At 46.3% G+C, this 17,395-nt stretch overlaps 1 protein-coding gene across 23 annotated transcripts in view; it reads right to left on the bottom strand.

Annotated features, from left to right (window-relative positions):
• The window catches only part of celf4 (CUGBP, Elav-like family member 4), a 1,524,235-nt gene that overhangs the window by 138,892 nt on the left and 1,367,948 nt on the right, over window positions 1-17,395 (bottom strand). For all 23 annotated transcript variants that reach the window (XR_011940282.1, XM_072497251.1, XM_072497244.1 and 20 more), the window contains one exon: window positions 10,288-10,437. Coding sequence is in view for 22 of the 23 variants with exons in the window: in XM_072497251.1 (XP_072353352.1) it covers window positions 10,288-10,437 (150 nt within the window). In the remaining variant the exon portion in view is untranslated. The remainder of the gene's footprint in view (window positions 1-10,287; window positions 10,438-17,395) is intronic.

Consider the following 17,395-nt stretch of genomic DNA (forward strand, 5'->3'; position numbering starts at 1 on the left):
AATTTGCAGAAAAGAATTCCAATTTCTACCACGCTTTGTGTGTAGAAGTTTTTCCTAATTTCACTCCTGAAAACTGGCCCTAATGTTTAGGCCATGCCACCTAATTCTAAACTTCCCAACTGGGGAGAAATAGTTTTCTCTATACACACTATAAGTTTCCCTTAATATCTTGAAAATGTTGGTCAAATCACCCCTTAATCTTCTAAATTCCAGGAATACAACCCTTGTTTGTGCAGGACCCTTAAGCTGGCAAAGCAGGTGGATAAAGTGGTTAAGAAGATATATGGTTTCATTGCCTTTATTTGCCAAGGCACAGAATTCAAGAGCAGTGAGGTTATGTTGGAACGGCATAAAACATTGGTTCAGCCACAGCTAGGGTATTGTGTGCAATTCTGGAATCCACATTAAAGGAGGGATGCGATAGCATTGGAAACGGTGCAGAGGAGATTCCCCAGGATGTTGGCTGGGCTGGAGAGTTTTAGCTATGAAGAGAGATTGGATAGACGAGGGTTGTTTAAAATTATGAGGGACATAGGCCGAGTAGACAGGAAGAAACTTTTCCCTTAGTGGAGGGATCAATGACCAGGGGGCACAGATTTAAGGGAATGGGCAGGAAGTTTAGATGGGATGTGAGGAAAAACTTGTTCACCCAGAAGGTGGTGAGAGTCTGAGAGAGAGGCAGAGACACTCATAACATTTAAGAAGTATTTAAATGGGCACTTGCGGTATAAATGCATACAAGGCTATGGGCCAAGTGCTGGAAAATGGGATTAGAATACTTAGGTGGTTGTTTTTGAATGATGCAGACACGATGGGCTGAAGGGCCTTTTCTGAGCTGGAGACCTCTATGTCTTTATGACTCGAATCCCGTCTTGTATTTAACCCATTGAGTCCAGGTATCGTTCTAGTAAATCTAAGCTGCATTTCCGCCTCGGCCAATTTATCCTTCCGAAGGAAGGTCTAGCCTGGGCTTTGTATAGCTGAAGTACAACTTTATTCCCTTACCTTCTAGTCCTTTATATGTAAAGGCCAGCATTCAATTAACTTGTGCAGCCTTTTTGTAGAATTTTTCTAACTTCAGCCTATCTGCATTGCAGCGAGTGCTACTGAGCAATATATAACTGTTCTCAAGTGGGCAGTAACCTTACCAATGCTCCTGATAGCACAAAGTATTGAGGAATGAGCATTCAGAGGTTTGAAGCAAGATAGTGCTGGGGATACAATTGAAGATACTGGTACAATGTTCTCAGTTACTGTACAGTGTTTTGTTTAGGAGAGGGGAAGAGAGGAAAATTTCTAGGTTGCATTAGAAGAAGTAGTGCATTAATAATATCGTGTTCTAATCCTGCTTTTAACTGCAAGGATAACTTCCCTATTGTACCCTGTAGAGAATCGGATGGTAGTTTCAATCTGCAGTGAGGTCCTCACAGCAGTTATCAACGCTCATCAACCAGTCATTCAGCAACGCTTTAACTGTCATTAGCACCAGTTTCATTTCATTGAGGAACTATCACTCATTGTGTAAGCTACAGTCAGCAAAGATCAAGCAAAGCGTGGAATTTAATCCCAGGGTTCAAAAGGCATTAGAGCTTTGCTCTGTGATCCCATCCGAATCCCAAAATTTAATTCAAAAGCTACATTACTCACCGTTGATCATTCAATGTAATATGATCCCAGATAATTTTCAGCAGAGACCTTGGGCTCCACACCATTGATCTGAGACCAATAATAGTTGAGTGCAAGGTGTAGCTGGCAAGGTCTGAGCTGTAATTTCCACACTGCCTGTCGGTAGAGAACTTGGGGCCTGCATGATTATAGAAGTAGAATTCTGCTTCCCCAGTGCCTATTTTCTAATATTTGAAGCACACAGGCAGCAGTGCACAATTTCTCTTAACACTATGGTGGCCCAATAATAAGGAGGGAATTTTCCCAGGCAAAGAGAGGCAAGTTTAGCTGGGGGGGGGGGGGGGGAATGCTAATAGTGTGGCTCGCTCACAGAGCCAAGGCAAAGCCTGATACTTTAATCGACCGGGTTCGGAATCAGCCAATAGAGTTGGCAGTTGTTAGAGGGGAACTAATTTTGATTCAGTCCCAAAGGGAAAAGGGGGAACGGGTGGAGAGGGAGAGATTAGTGGAGGAGATACTCCGGGTGGACAGGAGATACGCGGAGACCCTGGACGCGGGGCTCCTGAGGGAGCGGCGGAAGTTGCAGGCGGAGTTTGAGTTGTTGACCCCAGGGAAAGCAGTGGAACAGTTGAGGAAGGTAAAGGGGGTGGTTTATGAGTATGGCGAAAAGGCGAGTAGGATGCTGGCGCAACAGCTTAGGAAGAGAGAGGCGGCCAGGGAGATTGGTAGAGTGAAGAATAGGGATGGTAACATGGTCTTGGACCCAGGGGGAGTGAACAAAGTTTTAAAAGAATTGTACAGTAAATTATATGTGTCGGAACCCCCGGCTGGAGTGGAGGGGATGAGGCAATTTCTGGATCAGTTGAGGCTTCCGAGGGTGGAGGAGGTCCTGGTGGAGGGGCTGGGAGCCCCAGTTGAGATTGAGAAAATTATCAAGGGGCTGGAGGATATGCAGTCGGGCAAGGCTCCGGGGCCGGATGGCTACCCGGTGGAATTTTATAAGACGTTCTCAGAGATATTGAGCCCACTGCTGATGAGGACATTTAATGAGGCTAGAGAGAAGGGAATCCTCGCCCCGACAATGTCGCAGGCCTCGATTTCACTTATTCTTAAACAGGAGAAGGATCCTGAGCAGTGTGGGTCATATAGGCCGATCTCGCTTTTGAATGTGGATACCAAGTTGTTGGCTAAGATATTGGCCACAAGGATAGAAGACTGCATTCCGGGGGTGATAGGGGACGGGATTCGTTAAGGGCAGGCAACTCAAAGCCAATGTTCGGAGGCTTTTAAATGTTATTATGATGCCCTCAGAAAGAGGAGAGACGGAGGTGGTGGTAGCGATGGATGCGGAGAAGGCTTTTGATCGGGTGGAGTGGGAGTACCTGTGGGAGGCGCTGGGAAGGTTTGGGCTTGGTGAGGGCTTTATTGGCTGGGTGAGGTTGCTCTACCAGGCGCCTGGAGCGAGTGTGCGTACGAACCGGCTGAGGTTGGGGTATTTTAAATTACATCGAGGGACGAGGCAAGGGTGCTCCCTCTCCCCGTTATTGTTTTCTCTAGCTATAGAGCCACTGGCCATGGCATTAAGAGCTTCAAGGAACTGGCAGGGGCTGGTTCGGCGGGGGGGGGGGGGGGGTTGGAGCACCGGGTCTCGCTCTACGCGGACGATTTGCTTTTGTACATTTCGGACCCGTTGGAGGGGATGGGGGAGGTTATGCGGATCTTGGGGGAATTTGGCAGTTTTTTGGGATATAAATTGAACATGGGGAAGAGCGAGATGTTCGTGATTCAGGCTAGAGGGCAGGAGGAGAGACTGGGAGAGGTGCCGCTTAGGATGGTAGGGAAGAGCTTTCGCTATCTGGGAATCCAGGTGGCTCGGAAATGGGAGGCATTGCATCAGCTTAATCTATCCCGATTGGTAGAGCAAATGGAAGGGGACTTTAAGAGATGGGACATGCTCCCGCTATCACTGGCGGGGAGGGTACAGACCGTGAAAATGACAGTCCTCCCCAGATTTCTGTTTGTCTTTCAGTGCCTCCTCCCCATCTTCATCCCCAAGGCCTTTTTCAAGCGGGTGAACAAGATCATTTTGGGCTTTGTGTAGGCGAGTAAAACCCCACGAGTGAAGAAAATGTGGTTGGAGCGTAGTCGGGGGGGAGAGTGGGTTGGCGCTGCTGAACTTCTGCAACTACTACTGGGCAGCTAATATAGCCATGATTAGGAAGTGGGTAATGGGGGAGGGGTCGGCATGGGGAGCGGATGGAGACGGCGTCATGTAAAGACACCAGTCTGGGAGCATTGGTAATGGCACCTTTGCCGTTCTCACCGGCCCGATACTCCACAAGTCCGGTAGTAGTGGTGGCACTGAGGATCTGGGGGCAATGGAGGAGGTATAAGAAGGTGGAGGGTGCGTCGGTCTGGACCCCGACTTGTAACAACAGGTTTGCACCGGGCAGGCTGGATGGCGGGTTCCAGAGCTGGCAGAGGGCAGGAATTAGAAAGATGGGGGATCTGTTTATAGACGGGAGCTTTCCCAGCTTGAAGGCGCTGGAGGATAAATTTAAACTGCCGCCAGGGAATGGGTTTAGATATTTGCAAGTGCGAGACTTCCTGGGGAAACAGGTGCGGCCTTTCCACTGCTGCCGCCACGGGGGATACAGGATAGAGTAGTTTCCGGTACCTGGGTGGGGGATATCTACCAGGAGCTGTTGGAGGCGGAGGAAACCCCGGTGGAGGAGCTTAAGGGCAAGTGGGAGGACGAGCTAGGAGGAGAGTTAGAGGTGGGTCTATGGTCAATTCCTCCTCATCATGTGCCAGGCTTAGCCTAATACAATTTAAGGTTGTCTTCCGGGCACACATGACGGCGGCGAGGATGAGCAAGTTTTTCGGGGTAGAAGATAGATGTGCGAGGTGCGCGGGAACCCCAGCAAACCATGTCCACATGTTCTGGGCATGCCCGAAGCTCAGAGGGTTTTGCCAGGGGTTTGCAAAGGCAATGTCTACCGTGCTAGAAACACGGGTGGTGCCGAGCCCAGAGGTACCGATCTTTGGAGTGTCAGAAGATCCGGGAGTTCAGGGAGTGAAAGAGGCCGATGTCCTGGCCTTTGCCTTCCAAGTAGCCCGGAGACGGATCCTTTTAATATGGAAGGACTCGAAGCCCCCGAGTGTAGAGACCTGGGTTAGTGACATAACTGGGATTCTCAGTCGTGAGAAAATAAAGTTTGCCTTAAGAGGGTCAATGTTTGGGGTTCTCTCGGAGGTGGCAGCCGTTCGTCGACTTTCTCGGGGAAAATTAAAATGTCGGCAGAAGCAGCATTCTGAAGGGGGGGGTGGGGGCGGGCGGGCAGATCGGTGTTAGATGGTTGAGGTGTGTGAAGACTGGGTCGGGTGGGGAAATGTTTATTTTACCATGTTAATGTTTTTGTGATTTCATAGAATTTACAGTGCAGAAGGAGACCATTCAGCCCATCGAGTCTGCACCGGCTCTTGGAAAGAGCACCCTACCCAAGGTCCACACCTCCACCCTATCCCCAAAACCCAGCAACCCCACCCAACATTAAGGGCAATTTTGGACACTAAGGGCAATTTACCATGGCCAATCCAGCTAACCTGCACATCTTTGGACTGTGGGAGGAAACCGGAGCACCCGGAGAAAACCCACGCACACACGGGGAGGATGTGCAGACTCCGCACAGACAGTGACCCAAGCCGGAATCGAACCTGGGACCCTGGAGCTGTGAAGCAATTGAGCTATCCACAATGCTACCGCGCTGCCCCAATTTGTTATAAAAATTTTGCAAATACCTTAATAAAAATCTTTTTTTTTAAAAGTAGTGTGCTCTTTCCAAGAGCCGGTGCAGGCTCGATGGGCCAAATGGCCTCCTTCTGCACTGTAAATTCTATGATTCTATGAATCCTATGCTCCTATTCTATCTTCAAACTGTGGCCCTTCTTTTTTTCGTACCTTTGCATTCTTCCAAAGGTCTATAAAATCCAAGCTCAGCAGTACCTTATACTTCGTTCTTTCAATTTTACCGATGTCTTAGTCCCTTACCTAAACTTACTCATTAAAATTAGAATTATACACAATTTACAGTAGTATCTTGATATGTTTCTCTTTGAATTTTATACAAATTAAAATCCAATGTGCCAGGATTTGCATTATTTCTTTTTGAAACATCTATCTGTCTTTTTGGCCACTTTAAAATTAATAACAACTTTCCTCTCAAAGTTTGTGACAGGAATTATGCTCCATATTCTGTGTCTCCCAGTGACGCTGGATATTAATCTTTAAAGATTTTTTTAATGAACCAGTTAATTGTCTTTCCATTTTTGTTATTACTTGCTAGCTTTTCCCCACTCTGAGCTATGCCTGCTCAGTAAACCATAGCCCACTAAATGGGTGAGTAAGCAGTCTGCTGGACAACCTCTGCTAATGATATATTCTATCCAGCAATAGGAGGCGCATGTATTTTTTTATTTATTCTTGGGATGGGAGTAGCACTGGCAAGGCCAGCATTTGTAGCCAATCCTTAATAGCTCTTGAGAAGGTCACGGTGACTTGCTTTTGCAGTTATCGTATTTGTATGGATGTTTTGCTTTACTCAGTCATGGGATGTGAGCATCACTGGCTGGGCAAGAAATTATTGCCCATCCTGAATTTCCCTTGAATAGGTTGGCTTTTCAGAGGGCATTTAAGAGTGCACCAGATTGCTGTGGATTTGGAGTCACAAGTAGGCCAGATCAGGTAAGGACAGCAGATTTCCTTCCCGAAAGGACATTAATGAACCAAATGGGGTTTAGCTAAGTTTCTAGCCTATGGTAACTCCCATTATGTTGATGGCTAGGGATTCAGCAATGACAATGCTGTTGAATATCAAGAAGAGGTGTTTAAATTCTCTCTTATTGGAGGTGGTCATTGTCTGGTGTGTGTGAATCCTTGGAATAATGCCTTCCATATTTGTGCTTCCAATATGTCTGCCTTTTCCCTCAATCAAGAATTGCTCTCCTATGATTGGCAGAGTCCTCAACTGTGTCCGATACCCTGGTCCACTCCTCTATCATCCCCAACACCCTTCCCACCAGACCTTTCTAGGAAAGAACAAGAGATGCTACACCTGTCCCTTTACCTCCTTCCTTCTCATTATACAAAGCCTCAAAATTTCCTTCCAGGTGAAATAACGATTTTCTTGTACTTCATTCATTTAGTGTGTGTACTGTTCTTTGTTTAAAAAAAACGTATTTTTATTAAGGCATTTAAAATTTTAACAATTTTAACAAGATATCAAAAGAGCAGGATGAACAACACACACACACAGCCGACAACAAAACCCAGCCAACGTGGCTTACCTAAACAACTACCCAATCCCAATTCCCCATTAACCTTCCCCTGTGTGTGCTGTTCTTAATGCTCACAATATCATCTCCTCTGCAATGGGGAGACCAAATGCAGACTAGGTGACTAATTTGTGGGACACTTCCATTCAGTCCACAAGCATGACCCTGAGCTTTTACTTACCTGTCATTTTAATTCTCTAACTTGCTCACACTTGGGCTTCTCTGTCCTTGGCCTTGCAGTGTTCAAATGAAACTGAATGTAAGGAACAGCTTGCTATTTTTTGATGAGGCACTTTACAGCATTCTGGACTCACACTGAGACCATGGCCTCTGCCCCCATTTCTTTTGCTTGGCAGCTCTTGGTGCTGATGCTGCTATCCCCATTGACACCTCGTCCAGACCCATCTTTTTGTTTTCTTGTCCCATTAACATCTCATTTTGACTTGCACCATTATCCAGTTTGTCATCATTTAATCATTGCTGTCTTCCACCCAAGCACAAACTTTCTCTTTTGTTCTTTCTCCATCTCCCTGCTTCCATAAAACCGTTTCTATCTCTCAGCTTCTTCTGTCCTGACAAAAAGAAACATCGGCTGCAATTTAGCGGCTCTGCTAGCTGGGCCCAAGTTCCTCAATGGCTGCTAAATCTCGCGAGAGGCCGAAAACGAGATTTGTGCTGGCGAGATTTCAGTTTGGGATCTTCCCTGCCCCCTCGACCAGGTTTACGCCCAGAAAGAGCATGAGCCGGATTGGCATATTTTACCATTCATAATAACATCATTAGCAGGCTTGATACCGCTAGTTCCGCGCTCAATGTATCTTTCCACCCAGCCATATTGACGTCACGCCAGTGCGAATTACTACTGTTTTTCAAAAATGGAAACAAGCCGTGATGGCCATACTGGAGGTGCACAGGTGAGTATAGTCTGCGGGTGATGAGGGGTATGCCCGTCCAGTGCCAGGACCTCGCACCCTGGCACTGCTAGGGGCAGTCCCTCATGGAGCCCTATTTGGGGATTCCCCTTATGTGTGGTGGGAATAAAGTACATCGATGCTTGTCAGGGGAGGGAGGATGCGCCGATGCCTTCGGGGAGAGAGGGGTGCTAATACTTGTTGGGCTTGTGAATGGGTGGGGTAATGTGCCATACATTCATGGTGGTGTGGGGGGGGGGTGCCAGTGCTTTTGGGCTGGGGGAGTGCCCTGATGTCTTTGGAGACAGCAGGTTACCTGATTCTTGTGGAGTGTGGTGGGTATCTCGATACATAAGGGGGGGGGGGGAGGGGCAATGCCTTTGGGGGATGGGAGGAGTCTCCCCGAAGCTTGTGGCAGGGGGCGTCACACCGATGCTTATTGGGGAGTCCTCCATGTCTGTGAGGGATGGGGGGAGTTTATTTTTTGTTCAGGTTGGGGCGCCATCTTTCTCTGTGGAGCCGGCGCTGCCGGCTCTATCAGGCCTTAACCCGCCAAAATGACGGCGGAAACCACGTCCCCAGATTCACTGCGCACACATCCCAGAAAATCTGGAGAGAAAATTCAGCTGTGCAGCTGGAGAGACGCACACCTGTTTCCAGTCTGAAACTGATACTCTGATAGATTTTGGGAAAATTCCACCCATTAATTCCGTTTTTATCTTTCTGCAAATGCTACCTGACTTGATAAGTATTTCCAGAATTTTCCGTTTACCTTCGTGAGTAAGCAACTTATGTCTTCCAGGTGCGCTCTGTCTCTGGCAGAATAAGAATTAAAATTGCAAATTATAAATATAAAGTGCAAAGCTCAATCTATTGGCATAACCAGGCTACCTGTAAATTTGAATTCCTATCGCTGATAAATTATTTCATGTTGTTTCAAATTTAATGTCTGGTAAAATATTGGTCAAGGAAGAACAACCCTTATTGTCTAACATTTCCTTCATTTTCCTATTGAGTGAGAAAAACAGCTTGGTTCCATAAATGTCAATAATTCTGTGCTATGAACTTGCATTCATTAAGAACTGGTTTGAGGCTGCCCAAACCCTTTTCATGGTAAACTGTTACCCAAAGTAGAGATAGGAGACTTTCCACTTTTCAGTTTAGAAGGGATTTGACCCCAGGTTTTGGAGATGAAAGGGTAGTGTGCAATCTCTTACCCTGCCCACGACAAAGCAATTTACAGGATAGTACCCACAATAATGTGCTAGCAATACCACACTGTGATATTGTTTACCAAACTTAGTGAAGGCACTGCGACAAAGAACTGAAAGATATTAGCTGTGATTCAGCGGTGACACCCCTGCAGCGTCAGAAGGTTGTAGGTTCAAGTCTCACTCCAGAGCCTTGAGTATGTAATCTAGGCTAATCATTTCAGTACAGTACGAAGTGAGCATTGCATTGCCTAAGGAACTGTCTTTCAGATGAGATGTTAAATTGAGGCCCCATTCACCCTGTCAGGTGAAGATAAAAGATCCCATGGCTATTTGTAAAATAGCAGGGTTGTTCTCCCCAATGTCCTACCAGCTTTTATCCTTCAACAGATGTCACTAAAACTGGCTATCTGGTCATCACGCCTCTGGGACCTACTGTGTATAAATTGACGACATAATTTTCCATATTCCAAACAGTGACTACATTTCAAAAATGCTTAATTGTCTGTACAGTGCTTTAAGATGTGCTGAGGTTGTTAAGAGCACCATATAGATACAAGTCCTTTCTTGAGTATGGACAGTATTATTTGCTGCAAATAGACAGGAATTACATCATGAACTTCTGAAAGGAGAACAGACAGGTTAATGTTTTAGTTGGAGGTTGTTTGAATTTAATGGCTCTGACGAAGATCCTCTAATCTACACAATAATCTGGTCTTTCTCTTTCCATTAGCAGCTGGCCTTGCTGTGTATTTTTGCTATTATTTGCTATTAGTTTGTGATCTCCAATATGAAAAACTTACTCATGACTGATTCTGGTTTGTTACAAAATGGTTAAGCTGGTTCCATCTTTAACCTGCATGAATTCATACTTATTATGCAGCCGTAACATGCCTTTTGTACGAACAGAATAAATTCACAGGCATCATTCTGTGCTAAAAAAGATATATTAAGGATAGAAGTTGACCCCAAACACCAGGGCACCTATCAGTGACAGTAAAGAAACTGCTAAGAACAAACTCTCGAAAATCGCAAATTTAGAGGCACAGAGGCTGATCCCGGCTAAGAATAAACAGCAAGATTTTTCCCTTCCAACCACGCATTTGCAAAGCTGACAGTTTTTTTCCCCCCTCATGTGGGAATTAAGTTCTCACTCTGCATTTTCCATTCTGATTGTAATGTAATTGAAGACTGTGAATGTATACCTGGATAGGGGTGGATTCCATTAGCGAAGACGGCTTCTGCTGTTGGCTGTCCGTTAGCCTGCGGTGGAAGGCCGGTGAATCCATTTACTCCAATTGGAGAGGGAATGCTAGGCACAGCTGGTGCGGTGATACCAGGAGGTGTGCTCCCGCCTGAAACACATACACAGCAAATCAGGGACCTCGAGCTTAAATTGAACCAAGCAGAAATATTTAACTTTTTCCCCACCTGATTAGACCACCCCTATCAATACGGCCCTTCACTCACAGGGAAATAGCAGCAAATATTTAAAAAATAAAATAAATTTAGAGTACCCAATTCATTTTTCCAATTAAGGGGCAATTTAGCGTGGCCAATTCACCTACCCTGCACATCTTTTGGGTTGTGGGGGCGAAACTCATGCAAACACAGGGAGAATGTGCAAACTCCACACGGACAGTGACCCAGAGCTGAGATCGAACCTGGGACCTCGGCGCCGTGAGGCAGCAACAAATAATTTGATGGAAATAAGGATGCGGTGAAAAATGTTTTCAAAAATTATCCAGGTAATCAAATTCTCGCATCAAACGATAAATCTCATAGACTTTACAGTGCAGAAGGAGACCATTCGGCCCATCGAGTCTGCACCGGCTCTTAGAAAGAGCACCCTAGTTAAGCCCACACCTCCACCCTATCCCTGTAACCCTGCAACCCCATCTAACCTAAGGGGAATTTAGCATGGCCAATCCACCTAACCTGCACATCTTTGGACTATTGGAGGAAACCGGAGCACCCGGAGGAAACCCACGCAGACCCGGAGAGAACGTGCAGACACCGCACAGACAGTGACCTAAGCAGGAATCGAACCTGGGACCCTGGTGCTTTGAAGCCATAGTGCTAACCACTATGCTACCGTGCTGCCCCATAAATGAAGGTACACTGTGTTGATTAGTTTCACTGTATCAGTTATTAAAATGATACCATATGCTCCAAATTGCCTGTGAAAGTTTCTCTGAGATAAATGTAATACTCACTATATCCAGAAATACAGATGATACAAATAATCTTATACCCCAACTAGTTTGGCTGGTTTGTTTGTTCATGGTCGTCATCTCCAAGAGGAGCCACTAGAAGGTTTTTTGTTTGCAACCCATCTAAGAGTTTCTTTGCCAATCCAGTCAATGGTTGGGTGACTCTTTCTAAGGTTGGATAAGCAGCTCCTTCATAAAAAATGTATGAAGATCAATAGCGCATGAGTCAACAGTTAAGGCTGTTGCACAAGAAGCTTATAGTATTTGCTCCACTAAACATCTTTTTAACTTGTTATTTCCCCACCCCCCAGCAGTTCTCTGCATCATTGACAAGGCCATGAATATGTAGCTGTACAGTTCACTGATTGCCATCGTCAACTTGGCTCTGTATATAGATGCTGTTGAGCAACGAGGCATGGTATACCTGTTCACCATTCCTTCCCAGAAGGTCTTAAGATATTTTATGAACCATACAAATATAAAGGGAAAAGGATAATCTGTCGCAGACGATCACATCAACCCGTACCATAGGATTGTTTTGTTTGTAGTCGTATATCATTGGGTCCACAAACTTAGATGGAACTCATTAAAAACTACAGAATTGACCACAAAGACACTCTGAGTAGTTGCTCTCATCCTTCTTTTGGGAAATGAGGACAGGTTTAGATTCTACAAGGTGAATATTGTCTTGTGATGTAACAAAATTAAATTTACTCAGCCATATGTTCTGCTGTATATTTCTATTTAATTTTGGAGTTAGGATTGATCGATTGATTGATATTTATTGTCACATGTACTGAAATACAGTGAAAAGTATTTTTCTGCGGCTAAGGGAGTGTACACAGTACATACATAGTAGACAAAAAGCATAATCAACAGAGTACATTGACAAATGGTACATCGACAAACAGTGATTGGTTACAGTGCGGAACAAGGGCCAAACAAAGCAATTCTTGAGCAAGAGCTGCGGTGAAGGAACAAATATCATAGGACAGATCTTCACTTTGTGTGGCAGTATAAAATGGACAATAGGGAACTGGCAGCCCATTGAAACATTTCTCCCAATTTTAATTCCCATTGACTTCATCCACGAGTATCTTCATGCTGTCCACCTATTTCCAGGAATGCAGCAAGTTTCCCCATTAGAAATGTTAAGTTAGGTTATCCTCATTACTACCCATTTTGGGAGCAGAGTGGGAGGTAAAACAGGGAATTTGGCTGCCTTCCAACACTTCTGACATTTCTCTATGCAAGCGATGGCAGGGGCTGAGTACTCCTGCCCATATCTGGGAATGTTAATGAGGTGTCAAGAAATGAAAATGCATAGACCAATCTCCTTATTAAATGGGGATGCTAAGCTGTTGGCCACACGGATCAAGGACTGCATCCCACGGGTAATAGGAGGATCAGACGGGGTTTGTTAAGGGGCGACACCTGGCAATCAATATTAGGCGGCTCTTAAAATGTAATTATGATGCCTAAGGATCATAGGCATCGCGAGGTCGAGGTGATGGTGGCCATGGATGCAGAGAAGGCCTTTGATCGGCTGGAGTGGAAATATTTGTGGGAGGTCCTGGGACACTTTGGATTCGGGCTGGGATTTGTGGATTGGGTCTGGTTGCTCTATCAGGCACCAGTGGCAAATGTAAGACGAATTGGGTGGGGTCGGATTACTTTAGCTTGTATCGGGGGACGAGGCAGGGATGTCCACTCACCCCACTACTGTTTGCTCTGGCCATAGAGCCTTTGGCAATGGCGCTGCGAGCGTTGAACATTTGGCAGGGGATAGTGCGAGGGGGGGTGGAACACAGGGTCTCGCTCTATGCGGATGATGTGCTCCTGTATGCAGCAGACCCGCTGTGGGGATTGGAGGGAATATGGGGATACTGTAGGAATTTGGTCGGTTCTCAGGTTATAAATTGAATATTATTTTGTCAATCCAGGCAAAGGGGCAGGAGAAGAGATTGGGGGAGATGTCATTCAAGGTGGTGGGAGGGAGCTTTCGGTACCTGGGTATTCAAATGGCACGGGAATGGGGTCAGCTTCACAAATTGAATTTGGGTGGACTAATAGAACAGATGAAAGGGAACTTCTGGAGATGGGACTCGCTCCCGCTGTCACTGGCGGAGAGCGTACAGACTGTGAAAATGACAGTCCTCCCGAGATGGCAGTTTATATTTCAGTGCCTCCCAATTTTTATCCCGAAGCCGTTTTTCAGGAAGATAAATGCGGTGATTTCGGATTATATTTGGGCCGGAAAAGCCCAAATATAAGGAAGGTTCTGCTGGAGCAGCGGCGTGGGGAGGGGAGGCTGGCTCTTCCAAACTTTATCAATTACTACTGGCCGGTTAATATATCGATGGTCAGGAAGTGGGTAGTGGGCGAGGGGTTGGTGTGGGAGCGGGCATCTTGTAAGGGTACGGCCTTGAGGGCTTTGTTGTCGGCACCTCTACCGTTCTTGCTGGCTTGGTACTCCACAAGCCCGGTGGTAGTGGCAGCCCTGAGGGTATGGGGACAGTGGAGGCGGCACATGGGGTTGGAGGTGGTGTCAGTGTGGGCACCGATCTGTGACAACCATCGGTTCACTCCGGGGGGGGGGGGGGGGGGGGGGGGGGGAGTGGGGGGGGAGTGCATAATGAAGTGGCAGCGGGCAGGGATCAAGAGATTTGGAGATCTTTTTATTGAGGAGGGCTTTCTGCGTTTGGAGGAGCTAGAGGAGGAGTTTGAGTTGCCAGGAGGGAACAGGTTCCGATACCAGCAAGTACGGGATTTTGTTCGGAATCAGCTCTCGAACATTCCGCGCCTCCCACAAAAGGGGCAACAGGACAAGGTGATGCCAAAAACAGGAGTTGGGGAGAGGATGGTCTCAGAAGTATATAAGGAGCTGGTGGCTTGGGAAGGAGTTCCAATAGGGGAGATGAAGACGAAGTAGGAAGAAGAGATTGGAGGGGATTGGAGGTTGGGTTATGGGAGAAGGCCCTGCGGAGAGTGAACACATCCTCGTCGTGTGCCAGGCTCAACCTGATTGAATTCAAGATGGTCCACAGGGCTCATATGACTGTAGTCCAGATGAGCAGGTTTTTTGTTGAGGACAGGTGTGAGCGGTGTGGGCAAGTCATGTGCACACGTTCTGGGTGTGTTTGAGGTTGAGGGGCTTTTGGCAGGGATTTTCGGTTGTCATGTCTGAGGTCCTGCTAGGGAGGGTGACTCCGCGTCCAGGGGTGGCAATATTCGGAGTGTCGGAAGATCCGGGAGCCCAGGGGGGGAGAGAGGCTGACATTTTGGCCTTTGCTTCCCTGGTGGCCCGGAGACGGATTCTGCTGGGATGGAGGGACTCGGAGCCCCCAAACTCGGGGGTATGGGTAAGCGACATGGTGGGGATTCTCAGCTTAGAGAAAATCAAATTTGCCTTATGGGGTTCATTACAAGGGTTTGCCTGGAAGTTGCAGCCATTCATTACACTTCTTTAAGGAAAATTAGTCTGTCAGCAAGGGGGGGGGGGTGAAATGGGGGGTAGGGGGGAAAAGGGGGAGGCATAGAAGTGATGAACAAGGATAGGAAAACCAACAAATGGGGGGCTGTGAGACAGAGTGTTTATATGGACCATTTTGGTTGGGGTCTGTGTTTGGGGGGCGGGGGGGGGGCTATTTTATTGTGGGTTTTTTGTCTTTGTTGGATTTTTCTGTTTAAGAGTGTTAAAATTATGAATGCCTTAATAAAATATTTTCTAAAAAAAAAGGAAAGGAAAATGCATCTTCTGATGTACTTTGCTTCAGTCATGGTATCCACACCTTTAAAGATAACAGAGGGTGAGAAATGGCACTCAGTCAGTGCGCTACAATCAGGGTGACCAACCGTCCATTACTTGATGGGATCATCATGGACCTGAATCCACTGTCCCGTGTCCCGTGCTGTATGGTGCCATGACACTGTTTGTCCTTAGGTTCATATACTCATAGACATTTACAGCACTGAATGAGGCCATTGTGTCTTATCGTGTTCATGCTGGTCAACAAAGATCTGATTGCACTGATCCCATTTTCCAAAGCTTGGCCCGTAGCCCTGGAGGCTATAGCAGCTCAATACTTCTTAAATGTTGCGACAGTTTCAGACACCCACCACCCTCTGGGTGAAAAGATTTCTCTATCTCTTACCTTAAGTCTATATACCCTGGTTATTGACCCCTCTGCTGCTGGAAAAAGTGGTCCTGTAATTTGGACCTTTACATTTGGTGCCTGTGCTTTATCTGTAGCAACCCAGGCATCACTCACACCCCCTCACACATCCCCTGCTGCTCATATGAAGCCCTATAGCAGGCTACCCCTTAATTTTCTCTGTGAGAGTTGGTCACCCTGGCTACAATATACAACTTGTTTCTTTTGTTGCCGAGGAGCAATTAACTGTGGTCTGTTGGCACAGGCGTCTAGACTTCAGCGGTGACTTTCCTTCATCTTCATCCAAAAGAGTTTGTGGGCTCCCTGACACTGAAAGGCTACCTACCGGTATTTGAATGAACTGACTCAGGAAAATCCACCGGTGTTGGCATCGGGAACCTCAGGCAGGCTGTAAGCCCACCTCAGTGCAATATAATTACAGCCAACAAGGACAATTTGCCTGCGTTATTTCCCAAAAATGAAAATGCCGGAAGTAATTATCAGGTCAGTCAGCACCTGGAGGAGGAACAAATAGGTTACCATTATAGGTGAAGACCCTTCAGAACAGACTTCTTCCTCTGCTGAATCCTTGTGGGAATTGCTTCTGATAATTGGAAAAACATTCCAGTTTGTTCAAAGAACAACAAAGAACAAAGAAATGTACAGCACAGGAACAGGCCCTTCGGCCCTCCAAGCCCGTGCCGACCATGCTGCCCGACTAAACTACAATCTTCTACACTTCCTGGGTCCGTATCCTTCTATTCCCATCCTATTCATATATTTGTCAAGATGCCCCTTAAATGCCCCTATCGTCCCTGCTTCCACTACCTCCTCCGGTAGCGAGTTCCAGGCACCCACTACCCTCTGCGTAAAAAACTTGCCTCGTACATCTACTCTAAACCTTGCCCCTCTCACCTTAAACCTATGCCCCCTAGTAATTGACCCCTCTACCCTGGGGAAAAGCCTCTGACTATCCACTCTGTCTATGCCCCTCATAATTTTGTATACCTCTATCAGGTCTCCCCTCAACCTACTTCGTTCCAGTGAGAACAAACCGAGTTTATTCAATCGCTCCTCATAGCTAATGCCCTCCATACCAGGCAACATTCTGGTAAATCTCTTCTGCACCCTCTCTAAAGCCTCCACATCCTTCTGGTAGTGTGGCGACCAGAATTGAACACTAAACTCCAAGTGTGGCCTAACTAAGGTTCTATACAGCTGCAACATGACTTGCCAATTCTTATACTCAATGCCCCGGCCAATGAAGGCAAGCATGCCGTATGCCTTCTTGACTACCTTCTCCACCTGTGTTGCCCCTTTCAATGACCTGTGGACCTGTACTCCTAGATCTCTTTGACTTTCAATACTCTTGAGGGTTCTACCATTCACTGTATATTCCCTACCTGCATTAGACCTTCCAAACCTTCAGACCGTGTAACGATCCCAAGTGCTCTGCTTCTCTCTCCTTTTCTTTTCTCAACTACTTAAGGATCATCAGATATATTAGCAATTACTTAGTACTAGGAACTGATGCATCAAATCAGAAATTAAAGATTCTTGCATAGTCTCCCTTTGTCTCCCCCTTATTTTTTTGCTGAAACCAAGGCCCTGGGCTGAACTATTGTGACTTTCATTCACCAAGGAACAAAGTATTCTTGAAATTTCCGAAGAATTTTACTAGCATATGCTGGAATGTAGAGACCAGTGTAAAGGAGATATTAGTATAAGCAAATGGGAACTCCACAAACTCAGATCTTCTTTCAGCATGTGCATTAGACACAGCATGATCAAACATGCAACAATGTAAGTTTTTACAATTTTAATGTGGTTCATAGTGACAAAGGCAAGATGAGGGTTTCAGGTGGGCTGAGATGGCAGTATTATATAGTGGAAGTAGGTGGTCTTTGAAATGGAAAAGCTATGGGGTTAAAAGCTTAAATCAGGCC

The sequence above is a fragment of the Scyliorhinus torazame genome, chromosome 3 (genome assembly GCF_047496885.1).
Source record: "Scyliorhinus torazame isolate Kashiwa2021f chromosome 3, sScyTor2.1, whole genome shotgun sequence".
Lineage (NCBI taxonomy): Eukaryota > Metazoa > Chordata > Chondrichthyes > Carcharhiniformes > Scyliorhinidae > Scyliorhinus > Scyliorhinus torazame.